We start from the raw sequence: 26271 nt of genomic DNA, 5'->3' as shown, positions 1-26271 counted from the left end.
GACGTTACAGTAAACAGAGACTCTGCCATGGCACGCGCGTGGGCGTGGAACACAGGACTCGGATCATCTCCAATGAGGAGGTGAGAAAGTGACATCACTCTCAATTAACCAATGAAAAAAGAGACTGAGTTAAACGGCCTACTGTGATGTCATCCGTCAAAGCAAATACAGGAAGAGGTCATTTTTATTGTTTTTATTTCCTGGATTGAATTGTTGGAAGAGAAGGCGAAGGTTTGACAGTTCATTTACTTTATTTATGTGTGACAGAACGGTATAATGGAATGCTCTCTAGTATGATTTAGGTTAAATCACTTCAAAAGTAATTTAGAAACAGAATATGATAGGAACAAATTGTGTCGTGTTTCGTATTTATTCTAATGGGTCACTTGTAATTTTGTTGCGTTATTATTTTGTTAACAGAAATAGTCATAAATAATAATAGTAAATTGTAAGTTTCATAAATATTCTCAAATAAGACACGAGTCGAATATGAAAAGGTTAGTATTCGTTTTGCTGTTGTATACATAACCGAACGGTAGGCCTCTGTTTACTGGCAGCGTTCGTCCACGAGCCTAGTTTTAAACATTTAAATGGAAGACGAAGTCAGATTACTTATATTCTACCGCGCTGTTATTTTCTAATGTATTTTTTGTTAATTTTGCCAAGAAGATCTTCAGCATGTCTGAGGTATAGCTAATTCGCCTATACATTTTTTTTCTTAAGTGTCAAAAAGTCAAAAACGTGAATTGTAGCTTCATGTGCAGTTTCTCGATGCAGACTACTACTAGTAGTACTAGTACAGGAGAAATGCACTCCGGAGGATTGATAGTCGTCCCACTCTTGAAATAAATTCCACATCAGATTGCGTAACACTAAGAACATAAAACAAAAAGTTAACCTCTAGATACAATTTAACAAGTTAATGATCTTTTTGACATTGTACTCTAAAAATATGCAACACGTTTCTGAAAGGTGACATCAAAAAATATTTTATTGAAAATCTAGTATTGTATTTTTCTTTAGGTTTTATTTAGTGTATTTACATTTTCTCTGGCCATATTGATTAAGACTTTATACACAATTACATAATAGTGACTGTAACAAAAACAATAATACATTTAATTTGTAATTCACATATAATGACTGTGAATCTTAATGCTCACTGGAAAAAAAAGATAAGGAACTTTAGAAGTGCTAAAAAGTAAAAAAAGTAAGTTACAGGATTCATATGCTTCTCTCCAGAGAGACGTTACTCACATTATTCAATTTGGTTTGTTTTTTTCTATTCAGGTTGAGATTGTTATCCTTGAGGATTGTAAAGGTTCTCCAACATGACCCACTGGTTTCACAGAAATCCTTTGAAGGCCACAGCTCCTGTCTCTTTTAGCTTCTATGGTGTGGCTGCCAGTCCTGCAGCAAATAAAATATGCAAGTAAGCACCTCTTTCTTGATGGCCAACATTTCTCCTCATTTCCATTCTTCTGGATACCAGGTTCGGTTCACATAGATTATGCCCCTTGTGTTGACTGTAACAGCTCTATTTTCAAATTTTATTTTATTTTGTGTTCGCATTCTCTCTGGAAATAGCAAAACAACATTCGGACCTTGTACAATGTACTGATCAATGTACTCTACAGTGTGGTGAAAAAGTACGTGCACTCCCTAAGATTTTATAGTTTAACATATTTGTAATATAGACATATTTGACCTTCACCTAGTCCTCACCCATTTCTAATAGTAGATAAAACTGAACTCACAAACCTTTACTTTGTCAATGTTTTTTTTTAATCTGCAAACATTCAATATCTTTATGTGAAAAAGCAAGTAAGTTCTACCATCTCAATTAAGTTGGTATGTATTATCAAAGGTGATTATCAGGAAGTAGTTCCACCCGTCTGTAAAATCAGAAACTTTGTCAATTTGGTCTTCAGCACTCAGGTTTGTGGTAACACGACATGTCCAGATCAAAAGACATCTGTGACAGTCTTAGGGAAGGGATTGTGGCTGCTTATAAATCTGAGAAGGGTTGCAAAGCCATTTCCAAACACAATGAAGTCCTTCATTCCATGCAAAGAAAGAGAAAATTCCAGACCCAGTTTACCCAGGAGTGGCCATCCTATCAAATCCTCTCCAAGATCTGACCTTATAATATTTCTAGAAGTCTCAAAGTTCCATGAGTCCATCATCAGGAAAAGATTGAATAAGAATGGCTTCCTTGAAAGGATAGGCAGGAGGAAACCATGTCTCTCCAAGAAGAACATTGCTGCACGGTTTAAGTTTGCAAAACTTGAATGATAAACAAGATTTCTGGAATATGTGCTCCAGACCAATGAGTCAAGAGTTGTGTGGTCATAATGCAAAGCGTAGTTTGGCAAAAACAGCACAGCCTTTGTCCAGAAAAACCCCATACCAACCATCTAGCATGGCGGTCGGTGTTGGTGGGGTGGGGTGGTCGGCTTTGCATGGTTTGGATCTGGTTTACTGTCACAGGACCTGGACTCCCTGCTGTCATTGAATATACCATGAATTCCATGCTGTACTGCGGTATTCTAGAGGAAAATGAGACCATCTGTATGACAGATAAAGCTGAACTGAAAGTGGATCATGCAACAGGACAATGATCCAAAACACATAAGCACATCTATGACATAATGGCTCAAAATGAAGAAATTCAGGATTTTGGACTAACCCAGTCAAAGTCCAGATCTGTACCCCACAGAGATGCTTTGCAGGACCTAAAGGGCAAAGGTTAAACAGTTCTGTAAGGAAGAGGAGACTTCCCATCAGGGCGGTGTAAGAGACTGATCAACTTTTACCGGAAATATTTAATTCAAGCTTTTGCTGCTAAAGTAGAGTGCCACAAGTTATTTAAATAAGGGGTGCACTTACTAATCACACAAAGACATTGGATGCTGGCTGACCTTTTTTTTAATAATGACAACGTATACATTTTGTGTGTTATTTGTCAAATGAAGTTAGTTTTATCTGCTGTGAGAGAACTAAGGTGAGGTGAGGGTCAAATATGTCTAAATACAGTACGTAAAACATAAGATCTTAAGGGGATATACTTAACTTTTTCACCACACTGTACATGAGGCTGCATTGAAAGTGATGTTATCTATGCTAATTTTCGTGCTGCTCTAAAATTTACATGTACTGCAACAAAAATGGGTTATTTTGTTTTTACCTTTCATCAGTGACTTGAAGGCAGCAAGGGCTCGACTTCTCGAAATGTTTACAGATCCCACATGCAATCCCGAAATAATGAAAAACGCTACTGATTCTTACTTCTCCCTTCTGCAAGGTTAGTACTGTCTTAGTGCAAAACTTTTCACTTTGTTTGGCTTAGAAAAAGAAATAAACAACCATGTTCTACTAACAATATTCACCCATGTGCAGCCAAAAATGAAAAACAGATTCCAGTAATGCAACAAATTCTCTGTTGTTAATTTTGTATCATACAAAGAGCTACAGTATAGCCTTCTCCTCCCTTTTCCCATTTTTTTAAAATTAAAAAGGTGTTTTTTTGAGTATATTAGTAATCATAGATTTACAAAATATTATCCCCCTTCAATTTATTCTATGTCAAAGGTGTATGTACAGTAATAATTTACTAAATTAATATTATAGAGACTACAGATGAAATGTAGACTGAGCAAAGTGAAGTGAATGTGAATATGGACTATAAAAGCATTAAATAGTACATTAAAGGTATAATTTATTATTGGATTGTAACCTATGATTTACAATTTACAGGTTACAGAATGTATAATATTCATTTTGTTATTATACTGTCTTGTTTGATGTTCTGCAGGTTTCATAGTGTCTTTAGATGGTACTACACAAGAAAACAAAATGCGATTTATTCAGAACTTCAAGTGGACTGACACTTTGCAAGGAAACACTCCAAGGTACTAGTTTAAAATTTAAAGATATATATGCCCCAACTTTCAATTTGTCGAGGCAAAATCAGGGTTATGCACTAAAGCAATTGCCAGGATTGATCAGAATAAGTATTTTGTTTCAAAAGTTTCTGTTTTGTATTGTCCATTTTCAAAATTAACTTATATAATAAATGGAAATACTGTTTATGAACCAACAATGTTAGAATTTAGTAGGCTGAAATTCTGATATTCAGTTCTGAATAAAATGTTTGTCATTACTATTCTTTAACACTTGAATTAATGTTTTTTCTTCCTTATTCATAAAAGAAAAAAATAAGTATAGACATGGAAGGGTAATAAATGCATAGTTCTCAGGGATGTTTGAAATATGAATTATCAGCAATTTTGAAGCAGATGGAAAAACTGCAGTTGTTTAGTTAAGATGAAAATGTTTTATTATGCAATATACTGTGTGGCATGCATGAAACTCTTTTACTGAAATAAGCCAATCATTTTATAGGTTTGGCTAAAGAAATAAAATTCTGTTGTTGTACCACATCTCTTCTTTTCAGTGCCCAGCAAGATGCTGTGTTTGAACTTGTCTCAATGACGTTTAATGTGGGACTCTGGTACTCCAAATTTGCTTCTAGATTGGCTGGGAAAGAAAAGTAAGTACTGCAGAAATGTCCTAGAGGTGCGGTCATATCAGGACTGACTTTCCCTGCCAGCTGCACTTTACTAACTCAGCAGTTGAAGGTGGTTTTCCATTGACATGAGAAGCATCTGGCACTCACAAAACGTGGAACATCCATTCATTATCAGGCTGCTGTTTTCAATACAGGGTCACAGGGGGCCCAGAGCCTATCTCTGCAATCAAAGGGCACAACAAGGCAGGATACACCCTGGATCAGACGCCAGCCCATCACGCACAGTCACAAACATGCAAACACTCACACCAGGGCCAGTTTTTTTGCAGAACCCAAGTAATCTGCCAGTATGTCTTTGGACTGTGGTACCCAGAGGAAACCCAAATGAATATGGGGAGAATATTCAAAATCTGCAGATAGCACCCCAGGAATTGAACCCAGGGCCCCAGTGCTGGGAGGCAGCATTGCTAACCACTGCACCACCATGTGGCTCACTTGTCACTAAATGTTATTTCTTAAAGATTCTTTAAGATGTGTTAACTAGTTTTCAAGAGAAGGTTGATTAAGGGAGTAAAATCCAGGACAGATTAATGCATTTTTGAAAGTCAAGATTTAGTGCCTACTCAGTATTTTATTGATTAATGAGAATGTACATTTTATACAATTTTACACACTTATCCAGGGTCACTTAATATCTAGCAAAATGATGGAAGCAGAAGTTCTGTAACTTTGAAAGTTTACACTTCTATTACCAAATGTGCATTATTAGTAACTCCTTTATCACTCTGGCAATAACCGACTAGAAGTCCCAAGTGCAAGAACTCTGTGAAGCAACAGCAGTGTTTGGAACATGTGGTGTGTCAATGAGAGCTCTCTGTTCTCCAGCTGACACATGACTTGTGTTGTACCAGTTTAAGAATTTTAAGACGCAGATTGCGGAGAGGAGTGTGTGACTAGACTTCATGTTTTGTGGAATTTGTATTTCTGTAGTTTACCTACATACATCTGTTTTTGCAGCAGGAAGTCGAACTTGCCTGCAACTTGTATCATACAGATTTTGTGGTCATTTTTGTCATTTCATTTAGCAAAAGAAATTAACGCAGTATTGGGAGTACAGCCCTTTTTCCAAAAGTTTTTCTTTTTTTTTTATTCCAGCATAACAGAAACTGAAGCAAAAGAGGTTCACAAAAGCCTAAGAATTGCGGCAGGAATTTTCAAACATCTAAAGGTGATATAAACTTTTTTTCTACATTTTTAAGGTCATGGTTTTTTTCTTATACAGTACAACTTAAATAATTTGGTAATTCCTGGAAATTGATTCAAACTAAAATGTGCAGAGTTGTTTTGGTCTTTTAAAATGATGAAATCAAAATGGCACATTACCTCTACTGCACCAGTTTAAGAAACAGAATGTCTGACTGTTTTTGTTTTCCACATATTTTTTAAAAGACACAAGATGCTGACACACTCAGATACAATTTATTTTGCGATTGGTCTAAATTTTTACAGAGACTAAAGTATTAGAGAGTGGGCAGTAATAAAATAGATTAATAATTGTCCCACAAATATTGATTTATAATGTGAATTATTATATCTTGCAGCTGGAATGTACATAATTGTGTTAATTGCAGTGACTCAGCATTGCACTCAAGCCTATGTAGTTATATGACCCTTTCTTACAATCACACAATAGAAAATAATTGTTTCATTAGCATTATAGGGTGTGGAGTTATTTCAGAAGGAACACCTTTCCCTCACACATATGCTTCCTTATTTCATAGGATGCCCACATTCCACGTCTTATTACTCCAGCAGAAAAAGGTCGAGATCTGGAACTTCGAGTTATTGATACTTACATTATCCAATGCCAGGCAGAAGCACAAGAAGGTAAATTAAGCCTTCTTTCTGTTTTAGAAGAAAAGGGTATTACTATTGGTTTGATGTTGTTTTCTGCAGTTTTTCCTACTCTTCCTGAATTTCCTTTGAGAACATTAATGTAATGCTTTAGAATTAAAACGTGTTACGTGATACAATGTGTTGCTTTCCAAACCAATTCCAAGTCATTGCAAGAGGAACAACAGCTTTTCTCTCTGTAATTCATCACCTACAAGTTATTTTAATTTAACTAAGCATACTACATCATCATGGTTACTGTAAAAATACCAATTAGTTTGCTTTTATTTCGTAAGGTGAGGTATTCATAACAGTGTCCGTAAACATTCTTTTTTCTTTTTTTATTTTCCCTTTCCTTCCCCAAAAGTGACCATTGCCAGGGCCATTGAACTGAAACACAATGCCAGTCTGATAGGTGCCTTGGCATTTGAAACTGCCAATTTCTACAAGAAGGCTGGTGAGGTTTTTTTTTCCTGTAACTCAGACAATTTTGTGGTTCTTTCATTTTGCCTGTACACTGGCCTGTTGTCCCATAGTCAAAGGTCCATTTTTATTGACACACAGTTTGCGCAACATTGAGAACTGAACATTACACTCAAACTGTATATAGTAAGACGTCTAACATATTTAATAAATAAAGTGTACATGATGCATGCTCCTAAATTACTTCTATAGCATCATGTACAAGTTATGTTTATAGTGTCACAGCATTCTGATTATGGTTGTCATTTCCATGTAACTGCAGATCACACTCTGAACTCGCTGGAGCCAGACTACACCAACAAATGGAGGAAGTACCTTCAGCTCAAGCAGGCCTTCTACATGGCCTATGTAAGCCAACTTCAGATTTGGTGGAGTGTTATTTACCTTATCTCAGCTGCAACTTATTTGTATAATATGTTAAAATCTGTGTTAGACTTGTCACTTTTATTTTCCTGGGGTAGATCAATTACATGTTCTTTTATTATTTTTTTCCCATACTCTTCAACTTAAGATGAAGGTGATCCTACACTGAAATATTGGTGTGCCTTGACCAGACTGGACATACAGTACCTCTGTGACTGCCTTTCCTTTTTGTAGCCACTGTTTTGCAGTTCTCACATTTTGCAACAGCTTTAACTGCCATTATGTACCATGCACGCTAATGACTAGATTCTTGAAGAAGCCCGCTAGCGCGGTTTTCCTGCTGTAAGATCTTTAATATCTTTAATAGTTCTCTAATCTAAGGCTAAACTAAATCCATAAAGGGGCTGTTTTCTCATCATTGGATTAGAATGAGTTGGTGCACAAAACTAAATTTTTGAATAAACCTTGTGTGCTAACTTCATCAAATGGCTGTAGTAAAAACATTTTAACTAATCAAACCTTTTCCCCCAGATGTTTGATTTTGGCTGATTTTGGTGCTGCTTCTTCTGAAGAGACACTCGCGTTTCATTTTTCCTTGTATTATAACAGTAACTAAAGATTTGGATTCATAATAACTGTAATGACATATTTTACCCAGGCTTACTGCTATAATGGGCAGATGCTTCTAGCAAGTGACAAGTGTGGAGAAGCAGTCAGATCTCTTCGAGAAGCCGAAAAGTGTAAGCATGCTTTTCCAGCCTAAAACCGTTTTAACTTTAGGTTCACCATTGCATGCTCCCTGCCTGGAACCATTTCCTGTTATTCAGCATAAAGATGCTGTCCAATGTTTTTTAATATGCTTTTCTTTTGTGAACGTCTGAAGTAGCAAATTGAAATAACGGTTAGTCAGGTGATTCATTAGTGTCTGCTGAGAAATCACCAAGGCAAGTCTTTAGTGCTAGATATCATCTCCACACTTCAGTTAGATGCATCTCCTTTTACTTTTTCTAAAACAACATAGAAAAACAACATATAAAGTGCCCGGAAAAATTATTTATCCATATTCTTGTCATTATTCTCATGTTTGTGTAAGTCTTAAAAAAAGATGGAAGATAACCTGATTAAATGAATACCAAAATACACAAAATATATTTGGATTATTTAATACAATGATCCAACAGTAATTATCTTTGTGCAAACAAGTCACACAAGTTTAATAAGTTTGCGTGAACCTTTAAATTCAGTAACTGGTGACACGTCTTGAGCAGCCATGACTTCAATTGCAGTTACAGTTTCATGTTTGATCAGTCTCTTGCATTGGCTTTTAGGAATTTAAGCTCATTCATCTTTACAGAACTGCTTCAATGTGGTGACATTTGCTTGATCAGCTTACTTCAGGTCTGAAATGCAAAATGTCTTCTTCAGTCATTCTGTCGTATGTCCGCTTTGTATGTTTAAGATCGTTGCCTTGCTGCGTGACCCACTTCATCTCAGTTTCAGACGATAAAATAATAGCCTGCATTTCTCCTCCAAAATGTGCTGATATAACACTGAGTTGTCAATGATGACAAGCCGTCTGGATCCCGAGGCAGTAAAGCAGCCCCAAACCATGATACTCCCACCACCATGCTTGACAGTCAGAATGAGCTATTTCTGTTGGCAGGCAGTGCAGAGGCAGTGTTTGTTTTTTGCCACAGAAAATCTTTCTCATTGTGGCCGAAAAAGTTCAAGTTGTTACCCAGCTATTTTAACTACCTCATTGCTATTACTATGCTAAGTACAGATTCGCTTATTATTTCACATTCAAAAATAATTGTACTTCCTTAATTTTTTTATTTTTTCTACTTCATACACGATTCCATCTCCAGAAACATTGAACTGGTAAATACTGTATAACTATTTACATTTAATTTATTTAATTATATAAATTTATGTTTGTTAACCTAACTGGTAAATAAATAACCTTTTAGTTATTGAAAACAAAAAGACTGTTTTCAATTAAACAATGAAACTGTAATGGGGGTTCACGGACTTTTTCTCGCACTGTAGTTTTTGGAAATCAAGATATTTATTTTTTGCATGTCTAATATTTCTATTTCCCTTTTAGATTATACAAAAGCAGAGTCTTTATGTAAAGAATACCGCCAAACCAAGGGACCAGGAAGCACGGCTAAGCCTTCAGAACAGCTGTTCTTCACGAAACTAGGTGGTTTGATTAAAAACACGCTGGAAAAATGTGAAAGAGAAAATGGTTTCATGTGAGTATGTAAACCACCTTTTGAGCTGTAGGGGTAACTTTAGATGTCTCAATATAGATAACAAAAACAGACATGATGTTTGATAGACTGTATAAAACAAAACTGTTTTAAAAATTATTGATGTGTTAAATAATATGACAGTGAAACGTGAACTGGAGAGCACAAGTAGAAACTAAATAATGAGAACAGAAAGCACTTCTTTACCCAGAGAGTTGTGGGAGTATGGAACAAGCTACCCGGCCATGTGTTTGAAGCTGATACCCTGGTTTCTCTCAGGAAACATCTTGAAGTGGTCCTTGGATTCACTTAACTACTTAAAAGGCTAAATAAGCCTAATGGCCTCCTCTTGTTTGTAACCTTTATGTTGTTACATTGTATTACGTGTGCATGTGTATGCAGTAGTATATTGAAACGAATCATAATATCTGGTTTATGTGGTAAAAGTTGTTTTGTGGCTTTTTTCAAAACTGTATATTTTAGCACAGTTATATTTTTCATGCATTTTAATGATAACATCCTGTGGTCTTGGTGTTGAATATGAGCCTTGATGTTGTGTGTCTTCTTATTATAATATGTTTGCATCCTAGATATTTCCAGAAAGTACCCCAGGACCCTCCAGATTTGGAACTGAAGGCCAGCTATGGACTTGTTGAGCCCATTGCCTTTGAATTTCCATCTGTCAGTCCTCAGTGTACACCTGAGGTTTACGCTACATTTGACCTCACTAAAAACCATAAAGATGACAAGGTATTAATTCCCTTTTCTGTCCTGCTTTCCTGAAAAAAATCAGCTAAAATCTGTCCAGTTCTACAGACATTTATACAGCAAGCAAATCATTCTTTGTAGTTATATTACCAAGGAATGCTTTGAAAGTCTGTACTTAGGTAACTTTGTACATAATATATTAGAAGCAGGATTTTATACCAACCAAATAAATGATTTAATTAATAAAAATCTGTCAACTGGTAGATAGAATTTTAACATTTTTAACCAAATGTTTTACTGAATAGCACATTAGAGAAAATAGTATGAGATGATTTTCAGTGGTATATAAAATACTTAAAAAATGGGGCAGTAGTGGTCTTTTGATGAAGCAGAAATAAGGCCAACCTATATATAACGATAATTGTAAAAAATAAGACCGTACATGTGTTCTTAAAATTGTTTTTGCAGGCAAAACCTAAACAGGAGGAAGAAGTTAAGCCAATGAAAGAACCAGATCTTAAGCCACAAAAGGACACAGGCTGCAGTATTTCCTAAGAGCAGAAAAGATCTGCCATATCATCATGATAAAAGAGTGCAAGAGAGGAGCACATGGATATATCCTGTGGCGTTAATATAGAAAATGTTTTCTCAGATTTTCCTTTTTTAATGGTACTCTGTGGTTTTTGCTCACACTTAAGTTGGTTTTCTTACCTGTTTCCTTATAAGAAGCACAATTTCTGCATTACTAGGTGTATGTACATAATCATCTGTTGTCATAGAATAACCTTCGACAGTGGTTATTGAATTTAAACTACAAATAGACCCGTTTGTGAAGGTTGACTTAATTAGGTGAATCATCAGGTTAAGTGCAAAGGAAACAGTGCACTGTGGTACATTGTATACTCATATAATCAAATGAAAACTAAATTACATTGAATTTAAATTGGAGAAATTTAAGGGCAGTCAGAAAAAAATGGAATCAGCTGATGTTCCATAGTACATTTTAATAAACCATAATCTTTATGTAATCATTTTTTGTTGTTCATAACAAAATAATTTTAGGAGTTGTACATTTGTTGAAATAACTACTGCTGTTTTCTCACTAATGTATTATAGCCTTTTAGCATATACAGTATGGCCTTCATGCAAAAACTTATTTAATCTGTCTATATGCACTTGTATTGTTTTCATAACATTTAAATGATTTATTTGAGAAGTATTAAAAATATTGACATCCTTGTAAATATTATATTTGTTGTTGTCTTGGCACAGTCCAATTCAGAGACTTTTGGTGGTAAAAAAAAAAAGATTTATTCAGTTATCTGGGATGTTTAAGAAACACTAAAACCATTCAACATTGTCTTCAGCCTATGGCTGTTTGATATGTAGTCTTAGCAGTTGTTTGGAGTTTGTGTCCATGCTGCATGTTGGTGCCCTAAGGTGAGGATTCCACACCCGAATCTGATCTCTGAAATAAATCCACCCCAATCCTGATTTATTGGTGTTAAAAAATAGGGGTGAAAACTGGAAATGTTTTGGCCTGTCTTCAGTTTAAAGCTTCATTTTGTTTTGCAAGTGAGCCATACAACTTAATTTTGCATAGTAAAAGTAATGGACCAATATGTTATCATTCATCATATTAAACATTTGATTCACCAGCTTTTATTCTTCAGTAATCTTCTCATTTCTTTACAGTACCGTATCATCCAGTGACATTGTATCTGACATTTTAAAAGAATTATTGTGTGATTGCTCTGATCTTGTTTTTCCTTGTATATGAAGAGTAATTAATCTGATGAATTCTACAGTCTAATTAGTGCTTTATTAGAATTGAATGTTTTTTTCCTTTTAATATTAAATATTAATTAAATTACTTTTGTGCTGTAATCATGGGAGAAGCAAATGTCCTCAGAAACTCAATATGCAGGTAGTCATGGCCATGTTCTACAACTTAAAGGGTAACTCTATGCTGACAGCACCATTCTAAAGTACCCAGTTCCCGAACATTTTGTTTTGTTGAACACAAAGAAAGGAAAATTTTGTTAGGAATATGTTAGGGTATTTAGTAAGAATACAAGAAAGCTTACTGTTGTCAGAGATGCATCATATCTTCTGTTATGTTAAACACTTTATTGTTTATCAATTTAATGATGCTGTTCACTAAAATTAAAGGGGAATGTTACTATGTTTTTAAAAGGAACACAGACTGAATGAGTGTAGTCAAAATTTACCAACATTTCAAAGCCAAAACAAAAACTGTTGTGGCAGAGCATAAAATGCATAAACATGTGAACTAATTCTGAATAAAATATGTGCTGTTATTAAAGTACACTCGTAAATGTAGGTGATAATGCGAGTCTATACTCCTTTGCTTGTGGACTTTGTAACCACAAGTTACAAATAAGGTGCAAGCTGGTGTAGTGAAATACTTCCATTTTGTTATCTTTTGACACTTTTAACTACTCTGCCAAAGAGCGTTAGACAATGTAAATAGAATTTAAAGTATAATATATCCTTTTCTTACTTGCGCAATGTTTTGTTTGTAAGAGTTACGCATTACTACTTTGATTTTGGGTTTTTTTTTTCCTGAAAGAGTCCAGTCTTTTTTGTGACTTAGTCAGAAAAACACCACAAAACTGTATTAGCATAATACTCAAATAAAATGACAAACCTAAATGGGTATTTTTGTTTTTGCCTACTTTATGACAAAACCTATACAAAAAAATTCAACTTATCAAAAAGGTGACATAATCAAAACTATAAACCACTGGAAAAATCAATTTGAATGTATTCAGTACATTATTGTCTAATTGCCCTCTTCTTTTGTTGACTACTATTAAGGTTTTAGGTTCTGTCTGTGTTTACATGGAATTCCACTGGGTGATCCGGTTTCTTCCCATAGTCCAAACACATAGTGATGGGCAAGTTGGCTTCTGGGAAAATGGACCCTGGTGCGATTGTGCATGTTTGTGTCTGTGTGTGCCCTGCGATGGATTGCCGCTATGTCCCGTGTATCCTTCCTTGCGCCTGCTTCTTGCTGGGACAGGGTCTGGCTACATTGGATAAAGTGAAAATGGATGGATAGAATTGTATGCCCTACATTGCAAAATGGAGCCCATTTGCTTTTTTCTCAAAGCCTGGAAAGAGTGATCATGAAGTGATCAGTGAAAGGAATTGTCATAATTTCTGCTTGTCAGTTTTTTAGTGAAGTTTAATATTGTGCTTTGATGGCTCAGAACCGTTCAACTCCACATGTTTTGTTAGATATTATGAGATATTCATCATTTATCTCATTCTTAATTGTGCTTAGGTAAATTGCTAAACTATATGATATAATACAGTTATTCCAGAGGGCAATTTGACGTTTATTGCTTAGCGTTGGAGAGTGCAAACAGGTTAAAAAATAAAAGATGACCATTTTCAGCAAACATGCTATGAATGTCCTTTAAAAATGAAATAAGTTTGTTTGACAGAGTGTTTGCAGATTTATTTTAATGGGGTTCAATATTCTTTAGTTTAATCTTTTTAAATGTGTTCAAGTAAATGACAAGCAATTATGTTTTAATGTTTGTGTTCTCTTGGGAGAGAAAGACGTAGACTAGCGAAAGGCTGTGAAGAAAGCTTATTAAAACACTTTTAGGTCTGCAGCCTAGAAACTATACACAATGATAAAAAAGCTGAAGCCTTGAGAATGGAACTTTAGTAACAAACACAATGAAAAGCAGCAAATCTCTTTAAACAGTAAAACTGCAAAATCTACCATATAGAAATGTAAACAGCCCCGTGGATCACGTAACTTGATCTGAAGCAGGATATCTCATTCCGGCATATCAGTCGTCTGGATTATCAGGCATTCAGTTTCCACTTTCTTTCTCTTTGCTGTGACTAGAGGCAATGCAGGATTTGGGTGCAGCAGAGCAGGCTTAAGCTACAGACTGGAAAGTAAACGGGTCTTCAGAGAAATAAAATGAATGAGGAGCTCAGAAATGTAAGTATTCTACATTTTATCAAAGAATACTTTAACCTGTAGATATACACGGAGTGCAAAGGAGGAGCTCGATACAAATTTTAATTTACAGTACAAAAGAGCTCATGGATGGTGTCTAGTTTCTAACCATGCTGCAGTATACTGAAGTGTTTGTTCCTTTCAAGACATTGATAAAAATAATATTGCAAATTGTCATTTTTATCTAATTTTCCACAACTCCTTTGATGGTGAATGCAAGATGTTTGCAATTCTTTCATTGCCAGAAATACTTGTTGAATTCCTTTTCTAATAAAGGCACTTCAGATGTCTGCTTTGCCTGTCCATAAAATAGACTTATCTGCAATTTTAAAAAGATGAAGTTCTCAGGACTATAGAAAAATAAAATGATTTTGGGTACTGTACCATTGCAATTTAGTCTTAAATTGTTTTATGTCTTTAGGGGTGTCACCTTTAAATAATTTTAATAAATTTAATAAAAATATAATAAACACTTGAAGACACATTTTTTTCTACAATAGAATTACCAGCAGTGTGGTTACCTTTCAAATAAAACTGTTCAACTGCACAAACACCGTATCATGAGCACAGCTGAGGCTGTAAATAAAGCTGAGGTCCCACCTTCTGCAAACAAATGAAAAGCAAACTTGAATGGGATCTGATGGAAGCTGCTTTTAGTACAATGTAAAATTCAGTGTTTTTAGTTGCTCTTATATTTTTTTTCAAGTTCCACCAGTGTTTCAGGTACATTCACTATGCTGTACAGTCAGTTTATTCACTGCATAATGTAACATACTAAATGCAAATAAAATGTGGAGATAAAATTGAAATATCACTTTTCCTAAATGTAATTTCTGTCCTAAAAGAAAGCTGTGCCATCAAACATTTTCTAGGAATCCAAACCCAAACCCTAGGTAGGTTTGGGTAGGTTAGGGGTTCAGATTTTCTTCAAAGAATGAATGCAACCTTCCACTCATTTGAGTGAAATGTTTAACTCAGGACATCAAAGTATTAGTTTGAATAGCTTAAGCAACCTTGCCAAACCAAAGAAAATGTATCAACTATGGTACAATTTTATTTTTTGATAAGTATTATGTTATTGGAAATTTTGTTGAATGGTGTTCTCAATGTGCATGGTTTTAAACAGGTTAAGAGGCAGAAATCCCTAATAGATTTTACTTGTATCTGTTAAAATGTCAGTGAATTCAATCACAAATGCAAGAATGAGAAAAGTATAACCAGTTTCTTTCAAGCTTTTGCTTTTAGGGCAAATTAGACAACATTCCCATTTAGGGCAATGTAGTGTATAGAGCCATACATGCAAGAAAAGAAAAGTGAAGATAACATTGAAATATCAATTTTCCTAAATTTCCTTTCTGTCCTAAAACACAGGTATGATATCAGATATTCTCTATGTTTTCTAGGAATCCTAAACCTAACCCTAGCTAAGGGTTTGGGCAAGTTGGTTAGGGTTCAGATTTTCTTCAAAGAATTAATGCAACCTTCAACTCATTTGAGTGAAACATATAACTCAGGGCATCCAAGTATTAGTTTTAAAAGCCTAAGCAACCTTGCCAAAGCAAAGAAAATTTATAAACTATGGTACAATTTTATTTTTTGATAATTTTATTTTTTGATGTTTTTGGAAATGTCATGTTGAATGGTGTTCTCAGTGAGCATGGTTTCAGGGTTAAACAGGCTAAGGGGCAGGAATACCTAATAAATTGTACTTGTATCTGTTAAAATGCCAGTGCATTCAATCCCATATGCAAGAGTTTGAATAGTATATCCACTTTCTTCCAAACGTTTGCTTTTAGGGCAATTAAGTCAACATTCCGATTTAGGGCAATGCAGTGTATTGAGCCATATATGCAAGAAAAGAAAAGTGAAGATAACATTGAAATATCACTTTTCCTACATTTTATTTTCTTTCCTAAAAAACAGGCATGTCATCAAAATGTATCTTCATTTTCTAGGAATCCTAACCCTAGCTAAGGTTTTGAGTAGTTTAGGGTTAGGATTCAGATTTTCTTCAAAGAAACAGTGCAACCTTCAACTCATTTCAGTGAAACATATAACTCAGGACATCAAAGTATTAGTTTGAAAAGTCTAAGCAATCTTGCCAAACCAAAGAAAATGAATCAACTACGGTTCTATTATATTTTTTGACAAATATTCTGTTTTTGAAAATGACATGTTGAATAGTGTTCTCAATGAGTAGGGTTTTAGGGTTAAATAGGTTAAGTGATGATAATGATGAAATATATTGCATTTCATACATAAGTACATGTATCATATACTGAGTGACAGAAATTTGGTTCCAAAAGTCATCTACATTTTAACTCTCTCTCAATGCACATTCATCAGATTGTGTCATACGAAGCATATTTTTAAATGAGGAGGTTATATTGAGGGGTGGTATCCCATTTAGGCCTGCTGGCTTACAGCTCTTGGGCCCAGGGGTCAATTATAGACCTGGGCACCGTTTCTGTGGAGTTCACACATTCCAGCCATGTTTGTGTGGGTTTTGAACAGTTGTTTCCATTTCCTCCTCAAAGACATGTCTTTGGATTGTGAGAGGAAAACAAAGCACCTAGGGAAAACGCACACAACCGTGGGGAGACTGGTATCATAACACAAGCCAACACACTCTTTCACCTCTCAGCCTTTGGCAGTTCTTCCCTTTACTGTTTTAATAAGAGTTTCTGTCTAAGGATGTCACCCAACGGACATATCTGGATGGAACAAATGTGTCCAAGCAGCAGGAGCCAAAGAGGATTATCCATTTTGCTAGTGGAGAAACCTTGGAAGAGGAGAGCAGTGATGATGAAGATCAGAGTGTGCCCCATGTTAAGCTATTCAAGGTCCCAGTGGACACAGTAAGTACGAGCTTCAGTATATGGTTCTAAGGTATTAAAATACACTCTCCTCGGACTCAGAGTGAATGCTTGCCTAGCCTCTCACCGGACTCTGCAGCTTGCCTGCTTTTTTTAATTCTGCAACATATTAAAGCAGTTGCTCAATAAGACCTTTCCATACTTTTAAATCCATTAAGCTGAGGCTGCACAATTTTCCAAATTTATATGTGCAATTTTGAAATCATCCTCAATTTTGTAAATGAAATACCTGATTCATAAAACTGGTTGCTTATGGTAAAATTTCTCCATCTTTGGGAAACAGTAGAACAACTTTTAAGTATCATTTTAGTCTGTTTGCGTTTTTTATGTTATCCCTCAGAACTGTTAGTTATCTTGATAATGGCTTCTTTTCAGGCCCTGCTGTCATGGAAGGCATATGCTGGGTTTCTGTGGATGCAGGTTGTTAAGAAGTCCTTGTTTAGTAAGTACTGAAAGAAGCAACATGCTGTAGCTCATCAAAGAATCAAGTATCCATCCAGCCATTTTCTAATCGCTTCCTCCACTTCAGGATGTCCTGGCAAGTAACTGGTGCAAGGCAGGTTACACCCTAGCTGGGATGCCAGCCCATCACAAGGCACACACAGAGACAGACACACACTCACACCAGGGACAATTTTAAAAAAAACTACCTAACCTAGCAGTATGTTTCTGGACTGTGGGAGGAAACCAGAGCACATGGAGGAAAAACAGGTGAACACAGGAAGAACATACAAACTCCACACAGATGCTGCAGCACTCCAAGTCTGCGACTGAACCCAGAGTCCCCGTGCTCTGAGGTAACAATTCTAGCCAATGCACCACCGTATTGCCTAGAGCTGAGAATATTACATCAAAATCTCTGTAGGAACATACTCTACAATTAAATATTTGAGTATGTGCTGCTTTTGTGATAAATACTACAATGTAATTGCTGTGAATATTACAGGCAAATCATTTAGTTGCATTTCGATAAATAGGAATCTTGTACCATGCGATGTCTCAACATTTTTTTTTCCCCATTCAGCCTGTGATTTTCTTGGGGGGAAACTGGCAAATCTGTTGGGACTTAATACTGCAAAATACCAGTACGCAGTGGATGAGTATCTCCGGAAAAAAAATGAGGTTTGTATTCAAGAAAAAAAGGAGTTCTGGGATTTTACGCACCTTCCAAAATGAGTCATTATGTTGTACATGTGTCTGTCGTATGACATACAGCACTCTGTTGTGCAGAAAAGTATGCAAATAGCACCAGGAAATTTTTCAACAGCACAGGTCCATTGTGCATATCAGAAAAAAGTCTCAAGAGCAAAGGATTAAACTGTAGGAGATTTGGGGGTTGGAAACCTAACATCATGGTAATATGGACCCACCTAATGTAGGTTGTAGAGACACTGGAAAAATATTGGTTTGGAAGCTCTCTAAAACCTAAGTGTCAACATTACAGAATTTAAAAAAGAGGCAAAATAGAGGAGTAAAATGCTACAGTCACAATTTATAGTTATGGTTTATATTTCCTAACCCTCTACCAATATTTAAGCCACCAAAGGTTTTTAAGAAGAATTTCATGGCTCAGTCTGATCTAGTATCATACTGTACCTGTTGTATAAATGCCATTGCATTTGTTGAGATGCTTCACAATACATATGCCTTTTCATTATTTTTCAAATGAACTGAAACAATTCAATTTTGGTGACAGAATTGTATCATGCAATTTGAGGTAATCTGATTATTTATGTACAGCAGATAAGTGTTGACAGCGCTTGTGTTCTTCTGTATACCTACTGTAAGTGTTACACATGCTGTAAATTGTTATTGAATTCATTTGCTTATCTCAGTTTCTGGGAAAAAGTAATTAATATACATATGCATAAACATGTACTTATATTCACCCCACTATATTGTTCATACAGCCAAAAACTCTGATAGATTCACATTCTAATACATAATTTCCATTGTTTTAAAACCAGTACTTTGTATGTGCTGCATATTTTTTCTATATACTGTACTGTATTTAAACCTTTCAAAGACAAATGATGGTTGCATACTAAAAAACAGTTTAGTAGATAAGTTATAGTACATTTATCTATATGTATTATGTAGATGTACAAGACTTCTAGACATCATATAGAGGTATTGTACGGCAACATTGTAAATTTGGAACTTGTCACTGTATAAAACAAATTCATGAAATGCGTACAGTACAATATCTCTGATATAAAAGAATAGAAACTTCATATCAGTATTACATTTTACAAAATATAAATGTGAAGTAAAGAATTTGTCAGTCACTGTTACTTGTTCAATCATCATGTATCAAAGCAAAAAATAAGCAAAGGTAGATTTTAAAAACCCAGTGAGTAAAGTCGGATCAATTTGCTGTTCTCTAGGCTAGATGAACCAAATGACCTCCTGTCATTTTAAAATATAATTTTCTAAAGTAATGTTTTCCTGTAATCTTTTTTATAGTTTTAAATTCTAACATATGCATACTCTGTAGTACCTCAGTAATCCTACTTTTGATTTTTTGAAAACGTTCTCTAATGTGTGGTGTCGAACCATATTAAATTCCCAGCATTCAGAAGACAAAGATGTTGAAGAAATCCCAATGAAGCAGATGACAGATAAGCAAGATCTTTCCCTGCGAAACACAGAGTATGGAGCTATAAACATGACAGGCATGGCTCTACAATCATCTCCATGCAGCACTGTACCAGACAGTCACCATGGGACAGCTGGGACTCACAACGCCAGCTACACAGAAGATGAAAGATAATCTGGTTCTTTTGTATTAAATTTTTGTTGAGTACTACAATTGCTTGAAATTCTGAAATACAGCAGCACTTGAAAATCAATTATGAAAAACATTAAAAAGTTTTGGGTATTTCAATATACAGTAGATATATTTTAGACTGCAAAACATTAAGAATTATATTTGAATGTGAATCATCAGCACAATATTTTAATTAAAATGTGTTTTAGAAGTATTACTGCTAGACTGTTCCAAACAGAAGTAAAGAATAGCTTGTTGCTTTTTACTGTATGTCAGCATTGATTTTAATCTGAACTGTCTGGCCCTATGGCTATATGATGTGTTGTTTAGCTGAATTTAGAGTTCACAGAGCCTGTATACCAAGGTGCTATTTACTGAACTTGTCTGTGATGATGTGGGCTTATTAATTTTTTTTCTTGTTTCTTGGAACACAATAACATGACTTTACTACAGGACGTCAAGAATTTTTTTCTCTCACATCAATACATTTTCATTTTTGTGCACAAATCTCTCTAGAACAATTATTGAACACTATATTAGGAATATTTCAACCATAATTGAAGTACTATCATATTCCTGCCATGTTGCTTGTGCTATTTTTTGCAATATCATATTTATGTAAATACATCCACCCATTTTCTAACTGCTTAATCCAATGCAGGGTCACAACCACAGACAAAAGGCAAGGGATACATCCTGAACACAAACTCAACACAGATAGCACTCCAGTTCCAAAACTAAATCTAGGCTACCTGCACTGCGAGGCAGCAGTCCTAACCAGCATGCCAACCTATTTATGTAAATGGTCAATGGTCACTGCTCAGCAGATTTTTGTAGTGAGAAGAGAATGTTGTTAATAAACCTCATTCATTCTATAATATTTTATCCTGTTTAAAATGTGATACACTAAAACAAGTGCAGACATATCTCTGTCTGCCTGTCTGTTTGCATAGATATTGCTTTCATCACTTTATTTTTTTCTTTCCTGAACTTTTCCCCTTTAGCAATGAGTTACGTGGTGTGACAAGATGTCTCGTTAACAAACAACAAGCAATGTACTGTGGTGTTGGTTTTGAAAGGTTTATCAGCTATACCAACATCTGTGACATTCGTGTTAAATATTTAGACCTGTAGATTCATGTAAATATTAAACCTGCAGATTCTACTGTATAGGATGATAATGTAGAGCATCAAATACTGTTTCAGGAGAGCAAGCTATGGTAGAGGACTAAAACACTATTCATATGGGCACACATCTGTCAAACTGAACAATGTGCTGTATACTGTATATTGCACCCAAGCACACAAAATACACAGTTTGAATCTGAACTGCAATTAACCAATGGATCAGAAAAAATAGGCATTTACTGTATGTCAATTTATCACTTTCAACACATGCAGTAAGTAGTGTAAGGAAGCAAAAAAGACTTTCAAAATGCTTGGATATGAAATTCAAAAAGTAGTATTTAAATAAGTTAAATAAAAGTTCAAATGATGTTATGCATTAGTTCAAGCTTGCTAGCTGGGAAAAGTAGGAAAAGGTCTGCAACAGACCTCCTGTGTGCCTCCAATAGAATCTTCAAGTAAAGACTGGATGAGATTCTTAAAGCATTCAATTACAAGCAGACAGCTGAGAAACATGGTAGGATACTGCAGCTAGCTGGTTAGCATATGGATGTATTACAGATTTTTGTGTGGAGTTTACATGTTCTTCCATGTTTGTGTGGATTTTCACAGGTGATAAGTCTCCTCCAACTTTCTAACGATATGCTAGCGAGGTTAATTTGTGTGTCTAAATTGTAAGTGTGAGATCTGTGTGTGACAGAGAGATGGACTGGCATGCTGTTTAGATATAGTCCCTAAACTGCTGTTTGCTTCTGGGATAGGCTAACACTTACTAGGAATAACTGTCTTTCTCTTAATGGATAGATGATATGTAAATTACATATTTAAAACGTTACCCAAATGCTTTAAAGATGTAATAACTTTTTGATGAGTTATGGGTAATTTCGAAAAAAACCACTGGACCGCGGCTTTCAAGAAAAAAAGGTTCTTCCTTGAATTCGTATATATATATTCTCCGCAAGGTGGCAGTGTTGTTGTTTGCTACCTTGACCGTAAAGCAATTATGCTGTAGCAAACTGTTTTCTGACGGTGCTGTTTTCGAATTTATAATTTTCTTTTTGAATATCTTGATTTGTTTCCGAATTTATGTTCGCATTTCAGAGCTACTGTATAATACAGCACTCAAGATGCTGTAAAAAGACGATTCGTGCGATTGCGATTAGCCTTTCCACTAATAACAACGGCAGTACAAACCAATTTCGCTTCCATAAAGAACGTTCTTATAAAGATTTTTGCTAGAAAGCTGTTATAAATATTTTTAAGTACAACAAAAGTAAAACATGATCCGACGAGGATGGGATTCGAACCCACGCGTGCAGAGCACAATGGATTAGCAGTCCATCGCCTTAACCACTCGGCCACCTCGTCAGCTGATAGCAATGCACTGCACGTATACTGTACTAAAAGCTATAATTTGCACCTTCAAATTAATAGTCAATCGAAATAATGAAATAGTTTGCATTACAGAAAATGTCCAACATTTTTAAACCCATATATTTGTAATGTATGTGGAAGAGTGTGATGAATACAAGGTTTCAATGTTTCAATGTAGATAACCCCTCCTTTCCAGAGGCAAGTACAACATACAAATTTTCCATACTTGCAACAAAAGTATACTCTTGTAATTCGTAGAAAGGTTCTTTTTATTAACCAGACCGTAAAGTACCAGCATCAACCGAGGTACAAAAAAATTCTTTCAGATTAGGTTTGCCTGTTTCGTGCTACTCGCGGGTTTTGTTCCAGTCAAGATCGCAGTTATCTGAACTTTTATTAGTAAGTTGTTTATAAGAACCTTTTTTAGGTTTTTCACATGCTGGGAAGCTGGTGATTTTAAGTAAAGGTTTATAATTACGTTTCCCTTCAACAGTTAAAAGAAATGTGTTACATTCGTCATTGAAGACAAAGTTTAAATGCATCCTTCTTAGCTCATTAAGGGTAACTTAGACTGAACTAAAACAACATAGGCGAGTCCCACTTTTTCCCCACGAGCGCTCATGGTGGATGTACACAATATGTATGATACCACCTCTGTTTTTTTTTTTGCCAGCACTTGCTGCACAAATATGATAAAAAATATTTCGGGTTTTATCACGTGGAAATTGGTTTTTAATTCTTATTTGAGAGTGGAAACAATAAGATAATTAATTTCCTACCGAATAAAAATAGGAACAGAACTTCAAACACCTGCGGGAGAACTGAGAAGAGTACTAGACAGACGATTACTTTTTTAGTCACTGTTGAACTAAAAGTTTTGAAGAACTGTCAAATGTCAGAGAGAGCAGAGTAAGAAAAAGTTTCTGCTTCGTGATGGAAAAAATATGTAGTCTAATTTATGTGTACTTGTTTGCCTTAACTAAACCATTTAAACCATCAGGTGGGTAGCTGCGTCAGCATGCGTAGGCTGCAAAGGAACAAGTAATAGGTTTATTCCATGCTGAAAAAAAGAAGAAAGAGAACACAACGTTTCGGCCGTGGAGCCTTCTTCAGGTGTCAGGTGTTCAGGACACCTGAAGAAGGCTCCACGGCCGAAACGTTGTGTTCTCTTTCTTCTTTTTTTCAGCATGGAATAAACCTATTACTTGTTCATTTAAACCATCTGTTTCTAGACTTTGATTTGTTGCCTCTAACCTAAATGTTTCACCTACATTATTACTCTTAACATTCACTATAAGCGTCCTCCACTGATTCTTTGTATTAAACGCCAATTTACCGATTATAAACCCTGCTTCATTTCTTTATTGTCAGTTTACCTTGAAAATTGGTACTTTCATTTGTATACTATATACTTAGGAAATACAAAGACAATACCACAGGATTTTCACAATAAAGGACATATTGCCACCCTAGATAAGAATCTATTGCGTAGTCATAGTACAAAATCCAATGGTACTTATCCCAAAGTATACAAACTGCCAGTACTATCTTTACAATATAATCCCAAATAAAAAAAAAATCAAAATACATTGTCATAACCTTCAATTCAGTTCAAGGTGTATTATCCTCTGGGGGAAATTTATTTTATTGTACAGTCCAATACAACTAGGAACACAAACATTACCAACTGAGAAGATGGTACAATACTTTTACTAGAGTGTTATAATATTTAGAGGAAAAACCGTTCTTATATTACTATCAACATTTTGGTATACATAAATATTTCTTTTCAGTTGGATATACCTGCACTTTTTGCTAGTAGTAGAAACTGGGGAAATAATACTTTTTTTAAAAACACATAAGATCTCCTAATACTCGAGAATATTAAAATCCATAAGTTTTTCTTTAAACAGTGCTTAGCAGCAAATAACTTACTAATAAGTTGCGTATTTTTCAGGGAGTTGGGGATGCTTTAGTATTACAATGCTCTTGCATGTATCGAGATTCTGCTGAACGGTGACTAAACCTGCGTAAGCTTCCCCCCTCCCTGCTGTTGTCTGGGTCGCTGACGCTATATCCGCGAGGCCCTGGTTACTGCAGCACTGCCTTGGACGCTGCAGGAGTTCACTTCCTGTTTGGTCTGCATAGCAAACAGACAACAGGGAGACACTGACTGAGCGGCCGTGATTCATCCATGCAAGTTAATATATGCAAGTAAGAGATTTTGTTTCATTTCGCTGTCTATTTTGTAATACCGGAATCATGATTCTGCGAAATGAAAATTTCCTTTATAAAGCAATATGAGACCTGATCAGCCCACTTGGTTTTATAGTAGCTGCCTCATACAGTATGCAAACGCTTGTATTGTACGCACAGTTATTGTTAACTTTTTTCGCATCAGATTGAGTGCATTATATAGATGTCGGTATCGGCGTAAGTTTTTTCAGACTTGAATTGCAATGCGTCTGTTTTTTAAGGGTGTACGTCCGGTGTGTTGATAAATTGTGTTTGAAATATAAGACTTAATGTTATTTATCCACTTTGTTGTGTAATAAATTATACTTGGATAACGTCCAAATGAACCATCACTTTTCTACTTTAGGTCTACAGTATAACGTAACAGTAGTTGTCAGGTGAAAATTACATTTATTCTTTCATGTACATGCTGCTTACGTTATGAAAAGACCTGTAGAAGTATTTTTACACATGAAATACGAATGAAAGATCTGGCTTTGGTTCGGATTGGTGTTAAGGAATGGAATTCGTTCGCATTTAATGGATGATTTTGGTATCGTGGCTACTAACACCATAGATAACTATACCATGCTTTACATGCTTGCACTTTAGTGCGTTATTGATTTATTACCTTGTCTACTCCGTTTATATTCTGAATGCCTTTAGAAATCGTGGTTACCAGTAGGTGGCACTCTTCCCTTTGGACTGGAATTACGAGCCGAATGGCCTAGAACGGTGAGCGGGACACTGATGTACAGTAGGAAGGCAGTTAACTGTTTTTGGAGGATATCAGTCTCTTCTTGTTCTAACTTCTTAATTTGAGGCCAGTTAATTTTTAAATTTTTAAATCCCCCTATCTTTAATTCTTGAACGGACACATGCACAGTTCACTGCATGTAAAATACAGCTTAACATGTATTCTGTAGTTTCTCTTGTAAAATTGGCCTAATCAATACTACATGCTTTTTTTTTAATTAAAGATAGATTATTCGTTGGAAAACCTTCTGAAGTGCAACACAGTTTTGAAATTTGCACAAGGAATGGTCAAGGTTTGTTACAATTTATATTTAGAAGCATTTATTTAATCCAAAACATAGAAAGGCACACAATAGGTATGTAAGTAAATATTTACTTTTGAGGACTGCTGTTGTAAGACACATTTTTAATTGTTTTTTTTTTTGAGGGACATGAATGTTTTGTTTCCCTTTAGTGTTCCAGCTGGGAAGCAGAAACAGAAGACTGCTCTGGTTGCTGTTTTTCTTTCTAGCTTGTGGTCTTGTTGAGGCTTGCCTTAGTGATCAGCTTCAAAGCACACAGAGGAAGAATATTCACTTCATCCCCTTAGATTGTGTTCTCAGCTTCTGTTGCCAACAGCAACCTGATAGGCTGTTTATACCATTTTAGCCTAATACATGTAAGGATGTTTCTCTTGAGGAGGACACTTTGCGATACAGAAGTGTGCTACTTAGACTTTATTGTTTTGCAATCCTTCCTCTATTGATCTATGTACCATATTCATTTTTAAATGATCATTAATATACAGTGGTGTGAAAAAGTGTTTGCCCCCTTCCTGATTTCTTATTTTTTTGCATGTTTGTCACACTGAAATGTTTCAGATCATCAAACAAATTGAAATATTAGACAAAGATAAC

The 26271-nt window shown here is 35.4% G+C and overlaps 2 protein-coding genes and 1 non-coding gene across 3 annotated transcripts; 2 read left to right on the top strand and 1 right to left on the bottom strand.

The window, feature by feature from the left end:
* Positions 1–36: 36 nt before the first annotated feature.
* brox (BRO1 domain and CAAX motif containing) lies at positions 37–12909 on the top strand. The gene is made up of 13 exons (XM_088927147.1): positions 37–231; positions 1291–1432; positions 3198–3304; positions 3815–3911; positions 4457–4552; positions 5687–5759; positions 6313–6418; positions 6792–6881; positions 7170–7255; positions 7929–8010; positions 9378–9528; positions 10116–10275; positions 10702–12909. The coding sequence occupies exons 2-13, from the start codon at positions 1332–1334 to the stop codon at positions 10786–10788; spliced, it is 1236 nt and encodes a 411-aa protein (XP_088783273.1). The 5' UTR covers positions 37–231; positions 1291–1331; the 3' UTR covers positions 10789–12909.
* Positions 11124–20763, top strand: LOC148839640 (protein FAM177B). Its single transcript, XM_088927156.1, has 5 exons — positions 11124–14221; positions 16933–17097; positions 17491–17557; positions 18140–18237; positions 19688–20763. The coding sequence occupies exons 1-5, from the start codon at positions 14201–14203 to the stop codon at positions 19886–19888; spliced, it is 552 nt and encodes a 183-aa protein (XP_088783282.1). The 5' UTR covers positions 11124–14200; the 3' UTR covers positions 19889–20763.
* A 1533-nt stretch (positions 20764–22296) lies between these two features.
* On the bottom strand, positions 22297–22378 carry trnas-gcu (transfer RNA serine (anticodon GCU)). Its single transcript has one exon. It is a non-coding gene; the product is annotated as a tRNA-Ser (tRNA).
* Positions 22379–26271: the final 3893 nt, after the last annotated feature.

The sequence above is a fragment of the Atractosteus spatula genome, chromosome 2, assembly GCF_055471065.1.
Source record: "Atractosteus spatula isolate fAtrSpa1 chromosome 2, fAtrSpa1.hap1, whole genome shotgun sequence".
In the NCBI taxonomy this organism is placed as follows: domain Eukaryota; kingdom Metazoa; phylum Chordata; class Actinopteri; order Semionotiformes; family Lepisosteidae; genus Atractosteus; species Atractosteus spatula.
The sequence above is the reverse complement of the archived record's forward strand: the minus strand, read 5'-3'. Positions and strand labels throughout refer to the sequence as shown.